The 17,347-nt window shown below is 49.4% G+C and overlaps 6 protein-coding genes across 6 annotated transcripts; 2 read left to right on the top strand and 4 right to left on the bottom strand.

The window, feature by feature from the left end:
- Window positions 1-6,682: 6,682 nt before the first annotated feature.
- On the bottom strand, window positions 6,683-7,962 carry FPSE_02587 (uncharacterized protein; the record flags this gene model as incomplete). The annotated part of the gene is made up of 2 exons (XM_009255706.1): window positions 6,683-7,330; window positions 7,378-7,962. 2 exons carry the CDS (start codon window positions 7,960-7,962, stop codon window positions 6,683-6,685), a joined length of 1,233 nt encoding a protein of 410 aa, XP_009253981.1.
- A 1,654-nt stretch (window positions 7,963-9,616) lies between these two features.
- FPSE_02586 (uncharacterized protein) lies at window positions 9,617-10,866 on the bottom strand (the record flags this gene model as incomplete). Its single annotated transcript, XM_009255705.1, has 2 exons — window positions 9,617-10,585; window positions 10,642-10,866. 2 exons carry the CDS (start codon window positions 10,864-10,866, stop codon window positions 9,617-9,619), a joined length of 1,194 nt encoding a protein of 397 aa, XP_009253980.1.
- A 612-nt stretch (window positions 10,867-11,478) lies between these two features.
- FPSE_02585 (uncharacterized protein) lies at window positions 11,479-12,480 on the top strand (the record flags this gene model as incomplete). The annotated part of the gene is made up of 1 exon (XM_009255704.1): window positions 11,479-12,480. The coding sequence occupies one exon, from the start codon at window positions 11,479-11,481 to the stop codon at window positions 12,478-12,480; it is 1,002 nt and encodes a 333-aa protein (XP_009253979.1).
- Window positions 12,481-12,701: 221 nt separating this feature from the next.
- On the bottom strand, window positions 12,702-13,365 carry FPSE_02584 (uncharacterized protein; the record flags this gene model as incomplete). Its single annotated transcript, XM_009255703.1, has 2 exons — window positions 12,702-13,236; window positions 13,295-13,365. The coding sequence occupies 2 exons, from the start codon at window positions 13,363-13,365 to the stop codon at window positions 12,702-12,704; spliced, it is 606 nt and encodes a 201-aa protein (XP_009253978.1).
- A 564-nt stretch (window positions 13,366-13,929) lies between these two features.
- FPSE_02583 (uncharacterized protein) lies at window positions 13,930-15,160 on the top strand (the record flags this gene model as incomplete). The annotated part of the gene is made up of 2 exons (XM_009255702.1): window positions 13,930-14,233; window positions 14,280-15,160. 2 exons carry the CDS (start codon window positions 13,930-13,932, stop codon window positions 15,158-15,160), a joined length of 1,185 nt encoding a protein of 394 aa, XP_009253977.1.
- A 575-nt stretch (window positions 15,161-15,735) lies between these two features.
- On the bottom strand, window positions 15,736-17,105 carry FPSE_02582 (uncharacterized protein; the record flags this gene model as incomplete). The annotated part of the gene is made up of 3 exons (XM_009255701.1): window positions 15,736-16,424; window positions 16,479-16,776; window positions 16,872-17,105. 3 exons carry the CDS (start codon window positions 17,103-17,105, stop codon window positions 15,736-15,738), a joined length of 1,221 nt encoding a protein of 406 aa, XP_009253976.1.
- Window positions 17,106-17,347: the final 242 nt, after the last annotated feature.

Below are 17,347 nucleotides of genomic sequence, written 5' to 3'. Positions count from 1 at the left end.
CCCCCCCCTTGACTGCGCGTGGCTTCAGGGATTCTGCCTACCATGCTAAGCTGCATTCGGCCAGTAAACTTTCCTTGTAGCCATGCTCAGTGCCTCCTTCCACCGCATCACGTTGTTGCCATGCGATCAAAGCGCCCAAGTTCCTGTCCATGCAACCATGTCGCTGCTGGGCGTGCTTGCCCCTTACTATGTGCTGCACTCTGCCCCACGCGATGCCTGCTGCTCTGCTTCAGAGTCGCTATGTGCATCGGCATGCTGCCGAAGAAATGCCAGAGTATTTCCATCTTGGTTTTACATGCAACCATGTTCCAAACCCTGGGTCGCGAACTTTTGGATGACGAGTACGTGATCATTGTACGTACACAAGGCTAACCCTGTGAACCACCATGAAATGGCCAGGGGGGCTGACAGGATGCCCCGTACTATGTAGGTCTTGGTAGTAGGATGCTGATGCTTGTCTATCCCAACAGGAACAGCTACTTTAAGCATAGTGATAGAGGTGACGCTGAAACACGAAATTCGAAACGGCTGAATATGTCCATATCTTGGTGCATGAACACGGCGAGTCGGCCGCCCACGAGTGATACCATTTTGGTTTGGCGGTTTTCCTGCTTCGTCTTTGAAAAAGCCGCCTTGTCAAGCGCGTTGCCTAGCCTGCCTCGGTACAGTACCTGAGTACGTATGTACTTTCGCTACTGTCGGGATTAAATCATTTTTGCGCCTCGGGATTATCACAATTAGGGCGCTCGCATATTCGACAGATTTGGGGTAAGCAAAAAGGCAGGTTGCAAATCTTGGTTAGAGCCAACGCCACAGATCGCTCTGACCTCGCCCTGGCCTCTCTGGCCTCTCCTCCCATGGTTGGTGCGTCGGAAATTGATATTGTTAGAGCGTTGACGAAGTTGACTAGTCGTACAATCACGCTTCCTCAAAAGGCTGGTCGGCTTCGAAGCAGTCTATTGGTGTTGACAAAATGTTGTCAGCCGGTTCACAAGGAACGGAGTACTTAAAACTCAGCCTTGAATTTTTGCTCCAGATTACCCCAAGGATGAATGCTTGTTTAACGGGCAACTGCCTGCCGTATCGCATCTCCCTCAGAGCCTGGAGGACCCTGTCAATGACGGATGTCTGTTAGATTGACCATCTCGCTCTGTGCGCACGTCACGCTCGGCTCACTTCCAGCTTAAAAGAGCGCCTATGCCCTCTCTTGCTGCGAAGCGAGATTGCGACTCGCACCGTTACAGCTTCTGATGCTCTGTGCCCATCCTTCTAGAAGCTTTCTGGAATCCTTTCCGTGGCAGGGACAGGGGTTTGAAGATGTTGAGTGGCCGGACAGTCCAGGTCGACTCAAAATTCCGTCCAGGTGTTCGGCAAAGCAATTGGTAAAACTGTCACAGATGCGGAGCGTTTCAGTGGGCTTGCCGTTAAATCAGCTGATCTTTTAGCAACGTAACTTCGAGAACGGGATACCGATAATCTAGAGCCCATTTGGAGTGGACAGTGGGAGGTGCAGGGACTGAAGCCTGAGTTTCAGTACTGGAGTTGTAGGGGTGGGCGATCAACAAGGGGGAGAAGGCCCTAGTAGGGAAGGAACACACAACTCCAGAGTTGGAGAGATGGAAGGAACACGACAACACCATTAATGCCTTAGTACTACTAAGGTATGTAGGTACTAGTAGGTTCATTACAGTGAGGTAAGTACCTGTAGGCGCTGCGAAAGGGGGAAAAACTCAAACGCCAATATGGTACATTTCAACTTTTGTCATCTTGCTCCGGTTTCTCTTTTGCCTCCTCGTCAGCAATTGATGCTTTCGCTCAGGACAGGATGTGACTTAGCCAAACGCGACCACAGCAGTCCTAGCACCATGGTTACCATTAACCGACCCTCCCTATCCCATTCGGATATCATATATCCAGACTCTCAGGGTCCAACTGAGTCGTCGACCAGAGGCAAACAGAGATGCCGCTTTGATGTTGAGTCAAGCTATCTACTTCTACTGCGGCCTGCGGATACCTGCATTAGCTCTCGATTAACCATTTGCCAAGTCCAGAATCGTTGCACTAAGGTCAGTTGATAGATGAGATGAAGCTTCTACAGGTTGAGTCTGTGCATATCATCAGCCTTGATACATAAGTCTTGCCCTAGAAAGTCCTCCTCCTTGTAGATCCAGACAACTATTATCTCATGGTACGGAAAAAGTACTGTTTCGCTACGAATTGCATTTTTTTCTTCTCTCACCCAATGGTATTCCAAGCCTCCAACAAGAATTCTAACGAGCGAGTCAGTACAGCTGTCAGAGTGGAAATAATTCGGGTTTTGGTGGTTGACTTCAACTACTATGTAGACTAGTAGTCTGGAACCTCAGGTCAGCTCTTCTGTTGCCCCCTAGGCAGCATCCATCCTTACACCGCCGCAACAAAGAATGCCAATCCGACAAGACCTATCCATAGTCCAGGTTGTGGTGGCCTGGGCTCGCCCGCCAGCTAGGCGGGCTGCGAATACGGAGCATAGACCGGAGTATGTTGGGAGGGGAGAGTTAAGAGTGTTGAGAACGGCACCTAATAGGTTGTGACTGGTCATGTTTTCCACCATGTCGGCATTCCCACGTGGCTCCATCACTGAACTCTGAAGTCTGCTGCACGTAAAGCTGCCATACAGCGAGCGAGAGGAGGACTCCATTGTCTGTTCTCACTCCACTTTGCCGTGTTTCATTTTGTATGATCTGACCACGACAATTTTCCGTTCTTGTCTGTAACTACCTATTTTTTTTTTTAGCAGAACGTAGTCGGCAAGGTACGGTACGGCGCTTTCAGTAGCAAGGTACATCGCTAAGTAGCAAAGCCATCAGATCCATGCCAGTTCCTGACGTAGTATCGCTGTTTGCACGCTCGAATCCTAGTTCACGCCGCACGCATAGTAGCTTTGTCAGCGATCTGCAGCGTGTAAGTTTTGGCGAAAAGACGCAAGTGGCGGTATCGATGAATATTGTAGATCCCTGACCAATAAAGTAAAGCATTCTGACGCAAGCCAAACTGTACAGATGGCGGTAGGTTGTTATTGCCATTTCTGGTTGTGCAAAAGAGGTAGGAAAAAGAAAGCAAAGCAAAACATATCATAGTAACATATCATAACAAAGCAAAGACAGGGTGTGATTATAGTATTCCTTCCTTCCTTCTGGCGGGGTCGGGGCCACGTGGGTTTGTTCTTGCAGTTGAAGCCACGAGCTGGGAACAAAGGGCAAAGAGGAAAGAGCAGTGGAGGCGTTTGCAGCTTTGATCTCTTTTTTGGTTCTCATTATTTGATTGCTCGTTTTTCTTCACCGCGATATACGTTCTAGGCCTTATAATCCAATGATACTACCGGAAATTTGTCCCGGCAGTTCGTAGACGAGCTTTCTTAGTTCATTGAGTTGTACCGGAACTACGGAGTTTGCACATCTCAATCAGGACGTCACCGCCGGTAGCAGCACGCTTGTCTTATTTTTTCCCACTCTAATATTTTTTTTATCGCCTCTTGGCTACTAATCCACTGTTCGATGATGGATCTACAGGCTTATGTTCAGACTGTTTGTTATATGTGTGTACTCAGGTACTGTACAACAGCTCGTATAGACTGACATCATTGCTACTGTGAGTGACCTTGCCGCCATGTGGCAAGCGTATACCTGCATAAACGTAGTTTTAGGTTCGGACGATTTCGCGTGACGTTTGGCGTTGGGTGCAATGTTTTAGGTATCGGTTGGTCGGTATCCATTGCAAAGCAACATCTCTCGGGCGCTAACGAAAAAAACAAGTAGTAAATTTGTATGTACATACTTGACTCTGCGATAGGTAATGTTACACGCCAAGCTTCTCCATGGCAGTTTTGTTGTCAGGGCTGTCGGCGGTCAGTGCTTGCCAAGTGCGACGATATCTTGAGTCAAAAATGTCGGAATACACGGAGTCACTAACAAAACCCTTTCAAGGCCAGTCACAGTTCAAGTCTATAATAGTCACGAAACATGTGTTCGTGGGTCGTGTTTCGCCAGACGTTCTCTGTCTGTAATATGTACCTATACCTGTGCAGTGTTATTGTCAGGACACACACGAGGGAAAAACAAGGGTTCCATGAATTTGATTCGATCCCCTGTTCATGTCATGCTTCCTACCACCCATCCTACCATTGCCACGCGACAGGTACAGTATACCTTGCCATGTGTCTTGTCATGCCATGTGCCATGTAAATGAACCACGAGGCCAGCAGTGATCACCCAACCAGCCCAGATCCGTCTAAACCACTCTTGGATCGTGATATCCACAAATTTCTGCGAAGCATCTTGTCAAGCATCAAGAAATAGGGTCTTTGGCTAACAAGAGCAAAAGCTCTCACCAGTCAAATCAGCCCCTTCAATACAACTTGGTCAATCGAGCTACACTAATTGCACTAACGGTAGGAACGGTTTTGCAGATCAATGGTCGCACGTCATATTATTATTCATCACAGTAATACGCGACTCAGTGCTCATCCTCCAGCCCTACAATACAACCATCCCAGTACGTAAGCATACAAGCTACGACTGCAAGCGAATACTGCAACTATACGAAATCAACCTAGGTTGAGCGGTATTTAAAGCGGACAATAGACTTCAGCATTAGACCGTGCCCCCTTCATGTCGGCATTGGCTCCAGAGTTTCACACGGCGAACCCCGAGATCCAGTACAAGCCCAGCTATTGATAGATGCAATATGATCCGATTTATGATTGTAACCTCCACCGCATGTATGGGAACGAGCAAGGACAGGCCAGCGAGGTGAAAACCCCTTCTAAACAGTAGTCGGTGAACTACTCCGTATACTACTGCTGCTATAACACGGCTAGGTTGGGACATGGGCTTCACAGGTTGAGACTCGAAAATTAGCCCTGTGGGCTTTTGGAAACACTGCTAGCGGGCGATCTAGTCAACGGGAACAAGAGTTCGGGTTCCATTATCCAGATATTGCCTGTAAAGTACTGTCCTCATCTTCGAATTTCACATGTGTAATTGTGCTGTATCCGTGTGTTTGCCAGGTGCGTGGACACTCCTGGTCTTACCAAGACGCTAGAGATTGAACCTTTTCCTTAGCCGCCGTGGTCCAAACTCCAACAAAGAGTGCCGTACTTAGTCCCTGACATGCAGCAACAGCTACTGCCCCCTATTTCTCGTATCCGAGCTGAAATCCGTGCTCAAACCTGTCTGGGCAAAAAAAAAAAAAAAAGACGACCTCTCCACCATCACCTGCGCCCACCACGGGACTTGGACCTGGGTCATGCCGCTGGCACCAAGTGGACGTTGCTCAGGCATTGGTTTTCTCTTGCGGAACATTTCCCAATTGAGCCTGTTAGACGCCGTGTTTCACATAGTCAGTCAAACACGGGCAGCGGACCTATTCCGTCCATCTGGAACTTCGAATTTACTCATCAAACAAAATATTTGCCCAAGAGTTCAAGCCTATTCGTTTATCACTGAACTAAAACAACACGCTCTAGCCAAATGTGATGAGATCCTTGCATCTGACAACCAGCGTGGGACAGGAGGTGCCCTGCCTCGAGTCAAGCTCGATAACAGTCCGCCCTATATCCGCCCAACTTTGACGGCACAATTTCGAATACACTTGCACGGCACGATGCGTTCTTTGGGCTTTGGGCTCCTATCACATTACGTGACCCCGGCCATAGCTTGGGCTTGGGCTTGAAGAGGGGAAGAAGGCACCGAGTCATGTCCTCCTGTCAACCTCCTCCCCAGACTCGTCAGCATCTAAACGTGTGGGGAACACCACAAGGTCGAGGCAGCCGAAAAGCTTCCAGGAGAGCTTGATATTGGATAGAGCTAGGAGGATGTCGTGGGGGTGCTATGTAGATCAGTCGCAAACACCTTCCTCTTACACACTGACACATACTTGTCTCTATCATATTTATATTGCTGTGCGGGCGTCAAGCAACATCTTCAGCCTTTTTACCTCGTGGGCCTGTCGATGCTACCCGTGCTGAGTCGGGGTTAACTGAACTATTGCCGTCGATCTCGAGACACCTTTTCTTTGTTTGATGCAGAGCTTTGGCCAGTCGGTGAACTAGCTATAGGGCGGGAAGGAAATCTGAGCTGTGGTAGGTCCCAATGCAGTGGTGCATCCGATTCATGACTATCCAGTCGGATGGTATGCCCATCGCCAGGTCTGAAGCTCTTGAAGCTTGCTGGACCATGCACACTATATGTTGTTCTTGGCGCCTTCGTGTTCATTGATGCTTGCTTGAATAGACTTCAACTTCGTGGAGCCAGAGCATGATGCGACCATATCGACATGCCGTTCAGTCCGGTCTAGACGCAGTGAGCACATCATTGTAGAGTGAAACCATCCCAGCGCTGTCTGCCACTGTACCAATACCTTGAGCAAACATCAAGAATCAATTGGCCTATATTCTGATATGATCTATGACTCGCTGCATCGTGCAGCCAGACCGGGTAAGCATGTCTACATAGCAAGAAACCGTTCAAACGCCATCGCTTTTAAGCCCCCTAGCTTTGGCACCTCAAGGGCGCATTAGTGCTTGGGGGAATCAAGTCCTCCCCTCTCCCCTTTCATGATAGCTCTCGTTGATGAAGTCACCCAAATCATGAGCGTATCATATTCCAATGTAACATCTCGTGTATGTTTTGCGAGTTTCCAATTATATCGAAGAAGGTGCTCTGTCCTTCTTCCAACCCCTGTATCGCATGTTTTCCTCAATGGCTCGCCAAATTTGCTCTACAATCTCCTTGTCGCGGAAGCGCGAGGCATCGTGACCCTCTCCGCGCCAGCGGTCAATACCGGTTGATAGAACTCGGTGGCCCCAACCGCGGATGTTATCCGGGGCTGTCTCACCTCGCCAACCAACGTAAACGCCCAATGTATGTTTAAAGAGCTCGTTAGGGTCACTCCACTTGTAGTTCTTGAACTGCCAAGTCTGTCCGGTCGTGAGGACTGCCACGATTCGGTTCCAGTACTCGGGCTTGAATGCTTCAGAGCCCTCGACTAGAATAAAGCGCATAGGCCGGTTGGGGTCAATGGATGGGACAAGACGCTGCACATGAAGCATAGTGGCTGTATTGCCGCTTGCGTCAGTGGGCACAAACTTGCCGTCCTCGAGAAAGGACCTCACATTCGACAGGCGAATCAAAGAAGAGGCCGAAGGTGATAGGAGAATGATGGGATCTGGTCGCCTTGTGGGAACCTTCTGATTAAGTGCGAGTGATGGGTTGGTGGGGATGCTGGCGGAACCGGACTGAGATTTCTTCTGAATGAATGGTGCGGCAAGTTTACGAACATGAGAAAAGTCCTACTGAGGTCAGATAAAGCTCGAATCGTTTTCACTACAAGACATACCGTGGGCTTGGCACCCCTTAGTACCGTGTTGCGATCACCCATCTTTCGTTCACCATTGTAAATGCCCACCAGTCTGGGGTCCATGGTACCCCGGCCAGATCGCGCCTGAGAAGCTGAATTCACGGCGCCCGTCTTCGCCGTTGTCGCCGCGTCGGTAGTTGCAGCATCCTTATCATTGGCCAGCGGCTTGATATACTCACTCTCCTCACTAGCACCCTCGAGCCAGGTAATCAGATCCAAACGCTCAATGAAACCCAGGTTCTGGACCTTGCCAGAGCTGCCTGCACCTGACAGCTCATCGTTAAGCTTTGTTGCCGAAGCGTTGTATTCGGGAATGGCGACCTCGCGATTCAGCCAGGCAAAGTAGATGCTGCGAAGGTCGACAGGCTTGTCGTGCGACACGAAGCGCGTCGGGCCATCGATGGGGACTGTGATATTTTGGTTGGGGAAGCGCAAATTCGTAGCCTGTGAGAGAGGGACTTCGGTCGCGGATGCGTCAGCTGATGCGCTCGGGATGAAAGGCGCGCCAGAGGAGATGGATTGGCGAAGGAGAACGAGGCCATCGAGATCGGCGGCAGACGCCATGATGAAGAAGGTCGCGATGAAATAGGAGGCGCAATCGATTGGGGAGCGACGCAGTGCCTAGGTTGTTGTAATATGAAGCCAATTGATCTTGTATTTCCAATGCAGGCGATTCGCGCAAATTCAGCGTGCTGTTAGAACGGAGCTTTGATGAAGTGAGGATGAAAGGCTGAGGCTGAGGCTAGGATTTTTGGAAGCTCACCCAACATGCAGTCTACCTTAGCTTTCTCTCTCCTTCACTGTCATTGGCTGGCGACTGACATGTCCAATCAGGGGTCTATACACTCGTCTTCAACTTGGACGAAACTTGACAACTACTAACATATTTCAGCAAATTCGAACAGACGCGCTATCGCATAAATTAATTCATCAGCAATGAATTCGTATTCTTATTACCTGTCAAATTCAGTGTTGGCTTATTCATTTCGTTGTCAGGAAGCTTAGTAGCCATAGCCATAGGGTAGGTACAGGAACACGAATATACACAGCTTGTACACATTTTAGACAGCCTCTGAGTTGCATCGGAGGGTACGTCAGACGTTTATTTAGTTTATGTAGTGTTGATGTTTTACTTTGCTTCTCTTGGCATTTTTAGTTTCAACTCTGTTCCAACTGCCGGGGTTTTGCAACCCATCACGTTGCCATGTACATGCGCCCAAGTCTTGCATGTGAATAACGTCATGGAGCATACTGCGCTGAGATGCATTGCACTGCACTTTACTAGATTCACAATCCACATATGATAGATTAGTAGACTTGGTAGATTGTACAAACGCAGTATTCAGGAACCTAGATATTATTTACCATGTTTTTCACAATCAACCCCATGTCTATTGATATTGAGCCAGGAGATTCTCATCCCTTGATCGCAACAATCAGCTATCCCTACGACTATCATGGGTCGGATAACTTACCTAAAACCCCCGTGCCCAGTTCCCTCGTAAGTACTGTATACTTGCCATCGACTAACCCCATCTTTGTGAAGCTCAATATCTCTAATCCGCATCAAGCAAAGGCTAGCAATGAGTCACCACAGCTATGCTTCACCCCCCATCCATCGCTTGAACGTAACCGTGTACCACAGGCATGGAGAACTTTATGAGAGGCTGGCAGCCTCAAAACAGCAACCCTGTACCCGGGAAGTTGATTAGTCTGATCAACGGCGCCGGACTACCTAGTACGAGAAGCTCACTGATAAATCATCTTGCCCTGGCGATTTTCCAACAGGACGAGTTGCATTTCAGTAAAGGCGTCGGGTTTCCGCATGTAGTAACGATGCAAAATGGTGCCTGTCATATCACTCTACTAAATATGAACTAATGACATGGCGCGCGAATGTTTCGGAACCTCCCATGTTGTCTCGCATCGCGTGGTAGTGCCCCTGACTTTGCCACGAGCAAACAAGACAGTTCCTTAAGAATGAAGAGATCTTAAACACAAATAGCTTGCGCTTCACAAGTGGAAATCCCACCAAGCTTTAACATCTCATAACGTTACATTGTACTGTACTCTTTTGCTGCATGTACACCTAGCTGTATGTCCTTGTCCCCTTCATCAAAGCCATGTCCCAAAAAATAAAGTTCGCTGCTCTGTGTAAGGACTCCGTCAACGCCGATCAAGCCCGACCCCCAATGGATACCGTAGTGCTCAAATACATCTATATGCCAAAGGCGAGCTTCATGCGCTCATATGTGAAGAAGGCGACCGCAGCCATGGGAAACACCTTGACGTATCCAATAGTCAGGCCAACAAAGAAACCAGGCAGACCCCTCTCTCGTAATATCATACCAGCAGTCTCGCCTATTCGTAGTCGACGGCCGTCACCGACGGCTCCGCCAACTTGCATTCGTCGGCGGATTACCTCGAGAGGATATGATGCGGTCTGAGAAATCAGACCAGCAATACCACCAGCAGTAAGCTCTGCCCATGACCGTAAAGGTGCTGGCTTTCCTTCAGGATGGTTCTCCTTCTTTGGTAGTGTTGTGTGCTTCGCGAAGCGTGGTAACCGTAGAATATCACCAACAGTATCATGGGTCAAGAATGACATGCCCGCGTACGGGAGCATTCCCATGACAGTTGGAGCAAAGCCTCGATAGAAGTTGATCAATCCTGTTCGGGGAGCAATAGCTTCGACTGTAGCTGCGGTTGCCTCTGCAGTAGCTGATATAGGCGCAGGAGCATTTGGTAACCGAGGTGCCGGCGCTTTCTCCATGGGTTGCTCGTTATATATCTGGCGACATATCGATGACAGAGAAGAATGGCCGTCGCGCTTAGTCTCGAAAGCCAGTCGTACTCGGATGACCTCTAGAGGGTATGTAAAGAAGACGGATGTGACACCTGCCAAACTTCCACTGAGCAGTCTCCTCATCGGCGTCTCGTATGATCTATCGGGAATAACAATAGCTCGGATTTGTTCGTATGCGAGGAATTTGATACCGGCGTAAGGAAATATTCGTAATAGTGTCGCAGAGTGTCCCCGGTAGAGTCCCCGAAGGCCTTCATATTGGTGGATATCCTTCATAGCGCTGGCAACACCAACCCATGATCCTGTATATTTTGCGAACCGAGGATTGCTGGCTTGAAAAAGAATCTTTACTCGATCTAAAGGCGCGACAACGGTTTTCCCCTTTCCTCAAGAGTTAGCACGCTCTATAGAGTTTTGCTATAAACTCAATCACTTACAGCGCAACCGGCTAAACCACCCGCGACACCGGACTTCCATATGTATTCGAGACTTTTCATGTGCGGTTTCGTTGTTGCTGCTTCCTGATCTGTGGGAGAAACAGAAGGCTCCCTTTTCGACTTGGTGAGGGCCTGCGCAGAGCCATGGTTCTGTATGTTGCTTTCCAGCGCAACCTCGGTCATGGATGAGGCCTGCTCCATGTGAGCAGCGCCGGCGGAGGACATTGCAGCACGTGGCTGACTTTGTTGGACGGATTCGAGGCCTACGGATGCGACATTCCGTGGCAGAGTTGAGTGAGGATCAGTATTAGAAGCCAACGCGACAACAGTATCTGAAGATGTCTAGAGTTGGTGAAAACAGGTTTGGTGGGGAGAATGATGAACGTTTGGAGAATGGGGAGGATTTGGAGATAGCGGCGACTGAGCGGCAGAATTTACAATCCCCGGCTGTCAGCGGGCGGCTTGGACGTCATTAAACCGAAGCTCAGTGGCCAAGAACAACGGTCTCCCCACAAGTTCGGGTGAGTTATGACCTAAAGAAAGTGGTCACGCAGCGCAGCCAGCGGAATTAGATTCCCCAGAACCCCTAAATGCGATCGAAAAGTTAGCCCACTAGGGGTTTGAGACATTGCGATTTAGTGGACGAATGTGCTGACAATCCACTGAGACTCAGCAGATTCACAGGCATAGCAGAGGCTGAATCGTCCCGGTGATCAATAACCGAGGCCGAGGTTTGCCGATTGTCGCCGCGAATTTCTATTCTTTCAACCGCGGGACAAAAAGAAAAAAAAAAAGGCAGGTGGAAAAACTGTCATCCGGCAGTCAGATTTGGAAGCCATGGCTAAAGACAGCCATCGGCCATCAGTCCTCTTTGAGAGTCCGGACAAGAGTATTATCGTTCTCGATATCCCCACGTCCCTGGAAGAAAGCCAGGTTCTCCCGTCTCAGATCCCCCGCCGCCGCATCGTCTCCGCAGAGCCCCCCGCAACTCCGTATCCAACCCCGGAGCCCCGGCAGCATGGAGGAGGCGATCACTCGGCACTCGCGTCACCTGCTGCGCAGTTGGCCGAGCTGATGACAGCAGCAACCGTCAGTAGTGCATTGGAGGACCTAAGCAATTCGTACTCATATTCCGGTCCCTTTCACCTGGATCGCCTTATTGAGCCGCAGCCACCACCGTCGGTATCCGTCCTGCCGCCTCTCCTTCCAGACAAAGCGGAACCTTTACATGGCTCTATTGAGGCCCTGCGTGATTCGTTTCACAGTTCAGCTCCCAAGTTTGACCTTGTCGTTTTAGATCCCCCATGGCCAAACCGTTCTGTAAGGAGAATGAAGGACAAATATGCTACCGTCTCCAATTTGACAGAGATGCACAACCTCTTGTTGCAGATTCCTTTGCCTGCTCATCTTGCACCTGACGGACTCGTCGCCGTCTGGATCACTAACAAACATAGTATCCACGACTTTCTGACTTCTCACACAGGTCTTTTGGCTACTTGGGGCCTTGAGTTTGTGACTGAGTGGACATGGCTCAAAGTTGCTGCATCAGGTGAACCACTCTATGACATCGAGTCTACATGGAGAAAGCCATGGGAGAAGCTCATCATAGCGAAACGCATCGGCAGCAAGAAACCAGAGGCCCTTAAACCGAAAGTCGTCGTGGCAGTTCCTGACGTGCATTCGCGAAAGCCGAATCTTCGGGATCTATTTCAAGATGTCCTGGGAAAAGAATGTCTCGGACTCGAGATCTTTGCTCGTAATTTGACTGCCGGCTGGTGGAGTTGGGGAAACGAGACCCTGCGATTTCAGCAACCTGAACACTGGAAGGACATAGAATAATGAATCAAAAATTGTACGAGTTTTCAGCGTCTATTTTATTTTTTTGCGCTCATAGTCTTAACCCGCCCACATGCATTGCCCATCCAAGACTAGTTACAATAGTGTACAGTTGTTGTATCCCATAGAGGTCCTTTATCCGTGGCCCCTCATAGAATTGCCGCCTCTTTCATTAGCAGTGTCCTGCAATATCAAGTCATAGTCCGCCCTTGTCCGTCATTCATTTAAGCCTCTTTCGTGGGCTGCACAGCCTTTTGCTCGTTGTTCAAGATCTTTTCCCATTTGGGATCTAGAACAACGTCGTTGGTCCACCTCTCTTCTCCTGACATCAACTTCTTGGCCATATCGGCCAGCTCCTGTCTCTCCTTGGACATAGGCTGCTTGCTCTTGAGGGGAATCTTGAATCGCTGTTGCTGAAGGTGTTCGTCGTTGCGCTTCTCCATCAGATCCTCACGCATCTTCCACAACTGGTTGCTCCAGGGTGTGAGGTCTTCAGGGAGCTCTGGCCATTGGAAGGGCTTGGCCAATTCGACAGTCATGACCTTGAGGGGCTTTGGGCGGTACCATGAGCGCGAGTGGGAGTTGCGCTGGGTTAAGGGCTGCTGCTTGACGTACGACCGGACCTTTGTGACCTCGACATCGTATAGATTCCACAGGTAATCTCGAAGATCGAACTTTGTGAATCGGAGAGGGACCTGGAAAGTGGCTTCGTTCGGTGGGAGATGCTCTTTTCGTAGAAAAGTGATTACATGGTTGGGCCTAAGAGGGGAAATGTTAGAGAACTGGCGGCGGAGAGTCGGGCCAAAAGGCTACACACAAGAAAACCTGCTTCTGTCCCAGCTTGAAGCCAGGCAATTGGCGAGCCACCGTCTTTGCTACCTCGGCCATGGTCGTCGTTGAGCCTTTGAAAGATGTCGCGACGGTTGATTTGGGATGTGAAGAATTTCGATGACTGGCATCTGATTGGCTTCGACGGCGAAAGTGAACTTCCGAGAGGGGTGCAGATAGTGAAGATCTGGTAGGTGCACACCCCGCATCTAAGTGAAAGAAAGTCAATATCAACTCTCTTCATTGATCAATATTCATGAATCAACTGACCAAGTACATGAATTAATTCAAAAAAATATCAATGAGGGGTTGATTGCGAAGCCCTTTTATAAAAATATATTGTTTCAAGAAAGAGGTCGTGGCCTGGCAAGCAAGTGACACTCCCCCACCTCACTTGTCCAACATTTGCTCGTAGTGCACAACTCTCTCAGCAAAACAACGTCCTTCTTTCTTTCTTTTCTTTCCCTTTCTTCAACCAATCCTGGAACAAACAAGCGATCTCAAAAGCGCAATGAGATCAAAGTACCAACAATGCAAGAACCCGCCAACACAACGAGCCCTTTGAGGTCAAATAATAGGCCTTCACAATGTGACGATGTAGACAACGAAAAAGACACTCACGAAATGTCGAGCTCTAATCAGTATACTCAGCTCAGCTTTCTACCCACAGATTCAAATGATGAAGATAGTACTCATCGCGAAAATACGGAGGAGGAAATGAAACTCGAAAAGAAGCGATATCCCGGCGCAAGTACCTGGGCTCCTGCCGAAGAACGCCTTTTTGAAATACTATTCATGCGACAAGATTTACCCATGCTTCCTCCGACATGGGATGTAGATCTTCGCGGAATCCCTATATCAGACGTTGTTTTCGAGACTTCAGAGGACTACCCACCTATCATTTATGCCCATCTCAAGAACTTTGCGGGTAAGTTGACCTCAACTTTCGCGAAGCTGTCACTCACCATTTTAAGCAACACAATGTCTTACTCGACTCGTGGACCTCACATCAAGAATCAGAACGACCTGCCAAAGCGGACATCGGAAAAGAGCACCACAACATATCAAACGAGAGCTCGACAGATATTTAAACTGGGCAGCGCAAGATGGCGGATACATGCATCTGCGCATCGTTCCCAACATCATGACTGAAGTCATCGACACTGCCATTCCTGAAAATGAGATCACAGACTACATTTCAAAGCGCATGAGATTACTAGCCAAGCTACAGCGCGAGTTTCTTCGTGCGGACAGAAATTCTCAGTTCTGGGATGTCGTCAAACCCAGCATCTTCAAATCACCCAAGAACACGACAGACCCAAAGATCAAGATCGAGATCGATGATAGATCCCCGTCATGCACCAGGTGGCTGACACCCGCTGAGAGCCTTGCTAGTCCACATCCTCACGTCGAAAGGGTCTCTACGATAGTCGAAAGTCATGAGGTCGATATCAAAGTAGAGCCTGGGCTTAAGAGCCCCAGTATATTTGCTACTGCACAAGCCTTTGAGGCCACACGCATCTCAAAGGTCTCATCGCCTCCGTACTCCTCGCCATCGCCTCCAACCAGCGGACCCCAGACACCCCCTGAACGCACCTACACCCGCCATCCTCCTGTGGTATACGGCCTATTTATTCTCAACACTTCAGTCCTTGTCCTTACGACGGACTCGTCCAGAGGACCGGACTCATATGTCAGCTTCCACGTGCAGGTCGACTTCTTTGACGAACATCAGGGTGTTTGGAACGCTCTGACCATTGCTCTTGTAGCATGCCTTGCTCGTGATGAGCTACGCACTCGTCTGACGGATTTTGAGGAGCTGCCCGTCTTGGAGGATAGTGACCCAGATGCTTGAAACACTGGGAAGATTGGGCGATGGTGACTACTGTTGAATCAATTACGAGTAAAATGTTGCTGCTATGAATACTTGGTGCACTTGCTTTGAACGCGTTCTGTTTCACAGCTTTGTTTGGCGTTGGTTGTGTCGTTAATACCCCTGGCTCGGTAGCATATAGCAATTGAACTTTGTGTCTCAAAACGTCGTGTTAATGAGATACAAAAGATCCCCGAAAAGATCAGATTCTCTTCTTAAGATTGCATGCTTGTACAGTCGGACGAGAGCTTCTATTCATTCATCATGCTCACTATTCTATCCATGTCCTGATATATCTAACCAGTCATTTCCATCTATTCCTAACGCCCGGCAATGACGGCCGTCCGCAGCCTCAAACATCTTTTTCTATCTGTACATATGGCCATTGCAATTCGTCTCATATCATCCGCTTCTCTAATACGTTATACAGGGGTGGGTGAAGCGGGGTAGAAGCTTTTTTTTGGTGACGGCGCATGAAAAGTGAGGGTTTAAAATCATCAAGTAAGGTAACGACAAGGGTGAGAACAAAAGTGTATGCGAAGTATGTGTGGAGATTTCTACATTTCCTTCAGCTCGTTAGGCATAAAATCCTCGAGCTGCCGAAGAAGTCGTTGGTACAGAAATAGCATGCAGCCGCTCTGGATAAAGGTCCATACACCGCGAGGACCGACGCCGCGGAACCATCCTGCAACGCCTTCTGTGCGGTAAATCATGCGCAAGCCGGTAAAGACGGAAGAAGTGTCGAGAGCAACAGCGCCGGGTCGTGGTCGATGTGTGCTGGGAGATGATGTCGAGATATGCCGAATTTGTGATGTGGCATGGTGATCCCTGGTCGCTCGGGGTTCTGTGGGTGCGCTGATCTGTGTCTGAAGTCGTGTCTTGACGACATCGAGAGGGCAGGTGATGACACCAGCAAGACCACCAGCTGCGGCACCTGTAAGGAGCTCAAGGGAAACGCCGATATCGCGACTCTGCTTGTACTTGCGAGCCCAAGTGGTGAATTGCTCCCAAAACATGAACTGCAGAGCAGAGAAAGGGAGATCACGATAGAGAGTAGCCCTGTAGCCATAAAACAGAGCAGAGGCTCCTTCTAGGCGCACGATGGTGCGAGCAGCATCGATAGTACCGCGGTAATTATAGCCTGAGACGAAATGGGGGTTGTTGTAACGGCCTTGCAGTTGCAAGCGTGTCTTGAGAACCTCTGAAGGTACGTAAACAATCGACGCAGCAAGATCTCCAAGGAAACCTGGAAGAGTTTGTTAGCACTGTGAGTAGTCCAGGGTGTGATGGGTTGCCGTACCTGCTGCCAGGTATGATACATGTTGTTGTACACCGTGGTCGAGCAAGAATCGCTTGCTCCACTCATATGTGCCAAAGAACATGACGGTTCCAGGGAATGAACCTCCGAGAGCGGGAATCCACCCCCCGTAGAGACCTCGTCTTATACCCTCTTGCCTCCATATGGTGTAGTAAGACTGCCCCAACGATGTATATCTTGATGGAACATGAGGATCGCCCTGCTGTCTTGTCTTGACAGTGTCGAGTGAGTGCATAAGTAAGTCGCCGGTAGATCCTCCAATTCCACCTGCGATCATGGCCTGTCATTGAAGTCCCATGTTAGCGCATTTCGAAGACGAACAGGTCGGAAACGCTCAGCGGTGCGACCCATGACACATTTATGGTTAAAACGTACGTGGAGATACGGCGGTCGCCCCTCGGCTTCGACGTCTACATCTTGTGCGGTCATGTTCTGTTCCTTTGCGAGACTGGCACTGCTTCTACTTTCCGAGCGACGTCCCGTCCAAGCAGCATGACGATGCTCGGGGGATTGCGCAAAGTCGCTGGCTGCTGTTGTCGACCCGCCGCTCGTCGTTGTCGATTGGGCGAATGCAAGATCAGAATCCTGTTGTTGAAGACCCAGGGGCATATCCGGGGTCGAAATCTCGAGTCGAATTGGATCGGAGGAAATTGTTGGCAAACACGACCGGTGACGGTCTAGAGCGGAACTACTCGGAAGGAATGGATAAAGAAAAAAAAGTATCCCAAGAAAGAGAGGTAGTTCGATTAAAAGGAATCGCTCCGTCGCGATATTGCGTACAAGGAAGCGAGCGGACGTCGCAGGGTCGCAAAGAAAGATAGGAAAGTAGGTCACGTTTGAATGAAGTCGGG

Source organism: Fusarium pseudograminearum, chromosome 3 (assembly GCF_000303195.2).
Source record: "Fusarium pseudograminearum CS3096 chromosome 3, whole genome shotgun sequence".
In the NCBI taxonomy this organism is placed as follows: Eukaryota; Fungi; Ascomycota; class Sordariomycetes; order Hypocreales; family Nectriaceae; genus Fusarium; species Fusarium pseudograminearum.
This window is presented reverse-complemented; position numbering and strand designations above follow the sequence as displayed.